Source organism: Salvelinus sp. IW2-2015, linkage group LG31, assembly GCF_002910315.2.
Source record: "Salvelinus sp. IW2-2015 linkage group LG31, ASM291031v2, whole genome shotgun sequence".
NCBI classification, from domain to species: Eukaryota; Metazoa; Chordata; class Actinopteri; order Salmoniformes; family Salmonidae; genus Salvelinus; species Salvelinus sp. IW2-2015.
The window spans coordinates 26,773,265-26,782,459 of NC_036870.1; the positions used below are offsets into that span (position 1 = coordinate 26,773,265).

A 9,195-nucleotide genomic window follows, 5' to 3' on the forward strand; every position below is an offset into this window, starting at 1 on the left:
TCTATTGAACACTTATTCTTTCATTGTTTATATAGTGAAATGTTCTGGACTGATGTAAAACTATATCTTGGCCTAAAATTGCATACAACCATTGAAATTTCTTAGTTTGACATATTATTTTACTACACTGATTCCACAATTGAACGTGAGTATGTCATAAATCTCTTTATTTTATTAGGAACATTTTTCATACACAAATCAACATTTATGAAGAAAAAGGCCCTTTTCTTAATTTTTTTATCTGATTTGGAAAACTATTTAGAGTCATTAAAAGGTATACAAAACAAAATGTTTAAAAAATGTATTCGCTACATGTCTGTATTTGAATTGATATAATGTGGATTTGTGTTTTTTTGTTTTTTTCTCCTCTTATTTATTTGTGGAATCCCTCTGGCTGTTATGTTTATGTTTTGCATGTTACTGTTAAATAAAAATTAAATAAAAAAATGAAATACATGCTTCCTCCTTCAATGAGACAGTAATCTATCTTAACTGGGATCTTGTTCTGTGGTTTAAATAGACCAAGATCATCGTTACCAAGTATATTGTTATCGGATCAGATGTCAACTGCAGTGCAAGCTAGCTAACGTTACATGGCTAACATTCTACGGCTATGTCAGTGCAAGGCGTTTGACAGGCTTCGGGGACTTTGTTCACTTACCTGCCGGGCCATAAGTGACTTTATCTTCTGCATCGTAAAATGACGTTTTGTCCAACAGATAACCGGTTCATTTTAGATGATAATGCTTTACTATCAACGTTTCAGCTCCTGCTCTCCGCGAGAGAGAGGCCATGTTAGTTATCTATCACGTTATTATTTCTTGCTAGATGTGGGAAGTGTAGTTCAATGGGTGCTACTGTCATGTTTTGTCTTTGATCATGTCTTGTCCCTGTGCTTCCCTCTGCTGGTCTTATTAGGTTCTTTCTCTTTCTCTCTCTCTATCGTTCCGTTCCTGCTCCCAGCTGTTTCTCATTCTCCCTACGACCTCATTTACTCTTTCACACCTGTCCCCTATTTTGCCCTCTGATTAGAGTCCCTATTTCTCCCTCTGTTTTCCGCTCCTGTCCTTGTCGGATTCTTGTTTGATGTTTGCTGTTCCTGTGTCCTTGTTCCGCCCTGTCGTGTTCTCTGCCTTCTTCAGATGCTGCGTGTGAGCAGGTGTCTATGTCAGCTACGGCCTGTGCCTTCCTGAAGCGACCTGCAGTCTGTGGTCGCGTCTCCAGTCGTTCCTCTCTATTGACGAGAGGATTTCAGTTTCCTGTTTTGGATTACCATTGATTATATCCAGGAGAATCATTATTTGTTTAATACTGGAATAAAGACTCTGTTACTATTACGTCGCTTTTGGGTCCTCATTCATCAGCATAACAGCTACAGAGTGTGACGTTTTTACCTCATGCTGTCAAAAACAGTCATTTGTTTATTTTCTATTTCAGTTTTCTACAAAAAAGTGTGTGAAGTTGTTTATTGAATGCAGTTCCAGCAGAGTAGAAGTGAATGTTAACCCACAGGTTTAGAACAAATATGGATGTAATAAACCCTTTATTGAAGATCAGGCCATTTCCATTTACTAAAGCCACATACTGTACTGTGCCTCCAGTCCTGTGGCTACTGCCGTTCCTGTGGCTACTGCCATTCCTGTGGCTTTCCAGAATTGTAAAGCAGAAGGTTAACTATACAATTTGACTTCAAGGTGTCTCCTGCAACCTCACCTGAACATAATAATGACAGTAGTAGGCTACTTACTGTAAGTGATGTCTCTTTTGGTTAGAGACAATTGTCATAAGGCCATAAATAGGTGTGTGTGTGTGTGTGTGTGTGTGTGTGTGTGTGTGTGTGTGTGTGTGTGTGTGTGTGTGTGTGTGTGTGTGTGTGTGTGTGTGTGGTAGTAGCCTATCACATAATGCAGCATGTTGATCATGTAGCCTATCTTCCTACAACTCATTAATTAAATAGGAAAGTAATTGAATTGCTACAGGCATGTTTGAAAAATCATGGGGTTAATTGAGGGGTTCTTAGAACACATCATCTCAAGCACCAAACACTACTAGGCCTACCTGGTCCAGTAAAGCCTGGTTTAAAACAACACAACCTAATCTAGTTCCTGCTTAATGACGCTCCAGTATTTCCCTGTCAAATGAAGGTGAGGAGAGGTGCTGCCTCCAGGCACCAGTGCTGTTTGTCATGCAGTTGTATTGAGTGGATCCTCCCGTAAAACATACAGAGAGACAGATGGACTTCCTAACAGAAGCCGACGTCATAAAATATACTCTGAATGCAGAATGCATTTGGTCAAAATTATAACAAACTCTCCAGTACTTACTGGGGATAAAGTAACACACTTGACACAGCTAAAGATGTTCTTGCAGTTGGTCTGCTTTTACCCGAGTCATTAATCTAAATTTAGATTCTCTCTCTCCATCTCCCACCTCGCCCCTCTCTCTCCCTCCCTCTCTCTTCCACACACACCACACACACACACACACACACACACACACACACACACACACACACACACACACACACACACACACACACACACACACACACCACACACCAACACACACACACACGCGCACACGCACACACAAACACACACCTATTCGAGACTATGAGTCAGCAGGAGCAGATGGAAGGCACAGTGCCACATGCTGAACCCTCCTTCTGTCACTCCCTCTCTCTAACCAGACCACACCACACCACACCAGACCTGTCTAGACCAGATCACACCAGACCAGACCTAACCAGACCACATCAGACCTGATCAGACCAGAACAGACCTGATCAAATGAAATATCAGCAACCCTCCAGTTGCCAGCACACTTCCTGACAGATTTTTCAGATTTGAACTGGCCACCCTCCGGTTGTTGGCTTGCCTCTAACCGTTAGACTACCTGACGCCCACCTCAGATCACTAAAGTTATACATTTAAGACCTTATGGCAGGCAGAAAACATCATATTTAATTATGGAAAGATGCTGCTCTCTTTGAGTCTGATCAAATTGTTATAAATCTTTATTAAAATCCAAAAAGCACATATCTGTATCTGGAAACTGTACGATACTTTGCAGACAGGCAACAGCACATCTGGCATTTCAACCTCCGGTGGAGTGTATTTGACAATGTCGAGATAAAAAATGCTACATCAGAAAGAGAGGACCATCAACCGTTTACTTGGAAATAAATAGACTTATTCAGTAAAACAAAATGTCATTTCTTGAAGAAAAAAAAAAGTCATTGCATGCAGTGTAGAAGAGATGTATTTACATGCTAAAAAAGAATGTTTGACAACACAGCCATCAGACAGTATCTCACTTGCAATGTGATAATTCATTCATCCAAATATACTTGCCCACTTCCAGAGAGAGCTTGAAATAGCACAAGAGAAAAATATATTCATGAGATCTCAAAGAAAACCCTTGTACTTTAAATTAAATTAATACAATATTTGAAAATAGTAAGTAAGATGTGGGAACTGTACCATATGTTCCTGTAGTGTAAATTAATGGCTGACAGGATTAGTAACACAGTCATTCGATCAGATAACAAGTTCACTAGCAGAGATATCTTAGATTCCAGTAGATCAATACAGTATATCTTATTCCCACATTAAAGCTCTTTGGATTCATCCATTGATGAATAATGTCCATGGGATTTCAGAGAAGTGATTGGGACTTTGGTGAAGGTATGTACACTTGTCAGGAGGAAAACCTCACTGGAGTTCATTTACAGAATGTTCACAGACTGGGTCTGTATCCCAAATGGCACCCTATTCCCTATGTAGAAATAGGGCTTTGGTCAAAAATGGTGCATTATACAGAGAATATGGTTCCACTTGGGGACTCAGAAAGTATCTTTAATAATATTCTGGTCTCTAGTTAGGCTTCCCACTGCTTCAACAGCAGACTCTGGTTAGCCAGCGTGGGAGTTTCAGGGATGTGCCGAATGACATCATAGATGGTGGTATGCAAATCCTGGACAGACTCTAGGTGTGCCAGAGATCTGCTTGATGCCTGGGAAATGAAAACAAACACATTTAGGGACGCTACATGTTATAGCAAACGGAGGGGGTGGGAATAGAACCTGGGTCGCAAGCGTGAAAGGCAAACATGCTACGCATTCCTCCAATAGGGTTAACCCCTATGGGGGGGATTGTAACATGGGCTCATTAGCGAGGGTCACAACAATATGAAAGAGGTGTAACAACAGAAAACTACGACTTTTGTACCAAGCTGCATTGTTGCAAGACATACAACATACCTGTGTAGATTCCATTTTCCCAGGTATAGAGACAAACTCATAGATGCCAAAGTCTTCCGTTGCATCCTCATGACCTGCAAGTACAATGTAGTTAATAGTTTATATCTTCACCTGTCAATGTTCTATTCTCTCTCCACTTACTTCCTGTTTCTTGTTCCTAGTAGACTATTTGATTTAGTACGTGTCACTTTTGGTTTGGGGAAAACCGAATACTGCCCCACCACAGTTAAATGTATTGAACTCAGTTCACTAAAGCACAGACGAATCCAACTGAAACGTGAAGAGATTATCAACCAAGCTAATGGACAAATATGCCTGCACAAGGCAAACAAGTATGATTACTGTAATTGTTCTATGTTGGTGAAGGTTTTATGAAGAGTATTGTTTGTCTAAGGCTATGTCCACGACACTGCCTAACAACAGGCAGGAATGTAAGGGTATAAGGTATAAAGTAAACAGTGCAGCTGGAGAGAGGGAACTTACCTGAACAGTGTGGGCGCTTCGGTTCTGTCAAAGGTCTGCATGGTAGAGGCAAATAAACTTGAATTAAACCCATTTACTGGATGTAGGCTACCTAGACAGAGGTCTTTATTCATGTGTAAGCAGTGATCAGTAATGTTCTTACCTGTTATAGATGTTCATGAGAACTGTAAAAGAAACAAGATAAGATGATAAGATGATATTTTTTGCTCTTCATCAATAACACAAATGATATAGAGAGTCATGCTCTTCATCAATAACACAAATGATATAGAGAGTCAGAAGATGTTATTTTCTCCTATATCCTGTTTCAGTTTGACATAGCATTTGCAGATGATTTACATTTACTGTACTGTGAACAAACTTCAAAATCTAGTGTCTACAGTAGTAGTGTGTGTTCTGTGGTCACAGTTGCTGCTGTCACCCTGAGACTTATGAAGAGGGCCATAACATCTACCTCTCTTGGGATGATGACAGGTCTTTATGAAGTAGGCCAGTAACATACAGCCAGTAATGAACAGACAGGACAGAGTGATGGCAGCCAGAGGAGAGAATGAGTTGCTCTCCTGGACATATCTCTCCTTTCCTACAAATAAAAGAGAACAACTCTACATTCAGAATACATTTTATAACTTAAACAGAGCTGATTTCCCAGACACAGATTAAGCCTAGACCTAGACTAAAAAGCTAGCTACTATATTATAATAGAGAATTTCTAAATGCTTTTTAGTCATGGACTAAGTGTCACGCCCTGACCGTAGAGAGCTTTTTATGTCTCTATTTTGGTTTGGTCAGGGTGTGATTTGGGTGGGCATTCTGTTCCTTTTTCTATGATTTGTATTTCTGTGTGTTTGGCCGGGTGTGGTTCTCAATCAGAGGCAGCTGTCTATCATTGTCTCTGATTGAGAACCATACTTAGGTAGCTTTTTCCCACATGGTTTTTGTGGGTAATTATTTTCTATTTAGCTGTTTTGTTTGCCTGACAGAACTGTTCGCTTTCGTTCTCCTGTTTGTTGTTTTTGTTCGATTGTTTTTTTGGATTAAATCATGAACACTTTATTAAACGCTGCACCTTGGTCCACTCTTCCTTCAGCCCACGAGAAGCGTGACACTAGGCTTAATCTGTGTCTGAGAAACCGGCCCTGCAGGTTTTGTGACTAAATGCTACACATTGGGGAATAGAGTCCAAGCTAAGAGTAAACTTGTCAACTCAGACCTGGTGGACAGTACGTTTAGTTTGTTCATAACATTTTTAGATACTTCTCAATAGATTATATTTTCAACAATGTCACTTGCTATACAGTAGCCAAGATTGTGTGTATGTTTGCCCATCTGGAGGTTGAAACCACCTACACATAGAAACTCCACACATGCAGTAAAACGTGGTCAACAATGAGACCAGCTGTTATTTTTCTCCGTTTACTCTCCTATGGAGCCAGTGGACTTTTACACAGGCCAGGCACATAGCAACTGAGAAGAAATAGAATATTTATGATTCACTGTGTGTAGGTGAATTACCTGGTTCTGTTCTAAAGGTACCTTTACTTTGGACTATCTGCATTCAAGGCTACTGCTCACATTTAGAAAAAGCTTATAGTATATACACCATTTAGGTTTCAAATGTCAGTAACATTTGGCCCTCTGACAGTACGCCTCATCTTCTCCTCTTCCTCGTCTTCACCTTGGTACTTTATGGCATGAAAAGCTGCACAGTGGGTACCCAGACCTGATTCTCAGTCCCACCTACGCTACGTCAGCACCCCAGGCCAGTGTGTGTGTGTGTGTGTGTGTGTGTGTGTGTGTGTGTGTGTGTGTGTGTGTTCACAACTCTGAGGTCTGTCTAAAACAGCACAACTCTGTAGGTCTTGTCTAAAACAGCACAACTCTGTAGTCTGTCTAAAACACCACAACTCTGTAGGTCTGTCTAAAACACCACAACTCTGTAGGTCTGTCTAAAACAGCACAACTCTGTAGGTCTGTCTAAAACAGCACAAACTCTGTTGGTCTGTCTAAAACAGCCACAACTCTGTTGGTCTGTCTAAAACAGCACAACTCTGTTGTCTGTCTAAAACACCACAACTCTGTAGGTCTGTCTAAAACACCACAACTCTGTAGGCTGTCTAAAACACCACAACTCTGTAGGCTGTCTAAAACACCACAACTCTGTTGTCTGTCTAAAACACCATAACTCTGTAGGTATGTCTAAAACAACACAAACTCTGTAGGTCTGTCTAAAACAGCACAACTCTGTAGGTCTGTCTAAAACAGCACAACTCTGTAGGTCTGTCTAAAACAGCACAACTCTGTAGGTCTGTCTAAAACAGCACAACTCTGTTGGTCTGTCTAAAACAGCACAACTCTGTAGGTCTGTCTAAAACAGCACAACTTGTTTGTCTGTCTAAAAACACCAAACTCTGTAGGTCTGTCTAAAACAGCACAACTCTGTAGGTCTGTCTAAAACAGCACAACTCTGTAGGTCTGTCTAAAACAGCACAACTCTGAGGTCTGTCTAAAATAGCACACCACCGTAAAGCAGGTCTGTCTAAAACAGCACACCCATGTTGTTCTGTCTAAAACAGCACAACGTTGGTTGGGGAAGGAAATGAATGGCAACTTCTCACTGTATTTTCCCCATTTAAAGAAGTACAAAGACTTTACATCCTTCTGGCCTTCTATGAGTAACTCAGTATGTAAATCCATACCACCCCTGGGCACACACTGTGCAGAAATGGCATTTGCATGTCTGACAGACGTCCAGTGTTCTGTGGCGATACTATCGTTGCAGTATCGCTATCGTGATGCTGTTGGGTTAATGAAGCCAGGCTGGTCCTGGCAGGTTTGGAGATTGTTGGAGATTGTTGACATATAATATGTTTGGACATTAGCCCGTCCTACAGTTGAACATGTTATCTTCCAACAAGACAACAAATGTTGCAGTACGTCAAAACAGTTCCGTTATGATAAATGCAGTTCGTAATGGTGTATTTGTAGATGCAGTCAGAGGAAAGGGCCTCATTAGATGGGACCTCTTTACCTTAACATCTAATTTAACACCCATGTAGCTGTAATATCACATTACATGACTACATACTACATTACTGCTCAACAGGTAGACTTTATTATACTATTGTGTATTTCTATCAGCAGTTATATAAATGATTATGTTATGCGATGGCTGCTGACAACACACTTCAAGTTGGGATTGCAGAGACGGGGAGAAACTGTGAGAAGATAATTACAGATCATTTACAGATGTTATTTTGTTGATACATGGTTATTCTTCATCTACTGAGGAGGACTAGGCCCGACTTTGAGAAGCACTTCCCTAAGCCATTTCAGTATCACATAGCCATTGTCATTTTTGAGGATATGAGGTTTCATTATAGGGCCCCGTCTAATACGTTTGGTTTCCTATCAACAAACCCGATGTGCAAGCTAATATGATGACCACAGTGACTAGTAGCATATCCTAGCAACTGAGGCACACAGCTCTAATGTCAGCTTTGTTTTCGATATACGACGGACATTTCACAATGGGAAAAACGCCTTCGCTAGAACCTGAATGTTTTAGCGGCCATATGGCGTTGCTTCAGGCTGACACTCTGATGACAAAAATAAATCAAAATACAGTAATTGCCACCTGTTCGGCTAAAGGACGTGAGAAGACCTGGACTACCACTAGTGCCTGTAGCAGTGAAACTACTCTATGTCTTGTAACCTGATTTGTAGTGGCGTAAAGCTTAATAAAGAGTAGTGATACTAGCAAGAGCAGTGTGTGGGCTTCTTCTTTTTTCTCATGTTACTCAACTGTTACCACGCACCTGAAACAAAGATAGCTCAGATGTGCGAGTGCCTTTTGAATTTAGTGGAGAGAGCCAAAAGCAGCCTTACAATAGGACGACATGTTTACTCAGTTAATGAGATTCTGAATTATTGATGATAAAACAATTTATCTTAGCTGCCAAAGGATCCTAGTTTACCACAGTCCCAATAGAGTTTGAAGTTGATCATAGTGTTTTTGACAATATGAGCCCCTCTGATATCTTCCAGATGGTCCTTACAACCTTGCTGTAAAGTCTGACCATGGCCTGAGGACCGGGGAGGTCTTCACAGTGAACCCTGGTGAGCTGGTGTTCTTCGACTGTCAGGCCGATTCCAACCCTCCCAACAGCTGTATGTGGATCTCTAAGACCAACAACGCTACTGAGGTCATCACTGTGGGACTGCGCCTGGAGGTCACCTCATACAAGCTGGCCCAGGCCGAGGAGTTCCTGTGCAGGGCGTTTAACAATGTGACCCAGAAGCAGGACGAGACCCAGTTCACCCTGGTGGTGCCAGCCTGGGGACAGGTGGGTAGAGCTGGGCTGCTGTCCTGGAGGGAATGAAGGAGGACTGGGAACACACACACACACACACACACACACACACACACACACACACACACCACACAACAC

The 9,195-nt window shown here is 41.4% G+C and overlaps 1 protein-coding gene and 1 pseudogene across 3 annotated transcripts in view; both read right to left on the reverse strand.

Annotated features, from left to right (window-relative positions):
- The window catches only part of LOC111955777 (syndetin-like), a 322,304-nt pseudogene extending 321,515 nt beyond the window's left edge, over window positions 1-789 (reverse strand).
- A 2,209-nt stretch (window positions 790-2,998) lies between these two features.
- LOC111956187 (HEPACAM family member 2-like) overlaps window positions 2,999-9,195 on the reverse strand; it is a 25,914-nt gene continuing 19,717 nt past the window's right edge. For 2 of the 3 annotated variants that reach the window (XM_023976643.2, XM_023976642.2), the window contains 4 exons: window positions 4,887-4,908; window positions 4,745-4,779; window positions 4,262-4,335; window positions 2,999-4,014 (listed from right to left, as the gene is read on the reverse strand). In XM_023976643.2, coding sequence (XP_023832411.1) covers window positions 3,880-4,014; window positions 4,262-4,335; window positions 4,745-4,779; window positions 4,887-4,908 — 266 coding nt within the window. In that variant the 3' untranslated portion in view covers window positions 2,999-3,879. Of the gene's footprint in view, window positions 4,015-4,261; window positions 4,336-4,744; window positions 4,780-4,886; window positions 4,909-5,198; window positions 5,328-9,195 lie in introns of all 3 variants that reach the window. The other variant, XM_023976640.2, reaches the window with a different exon arrangement.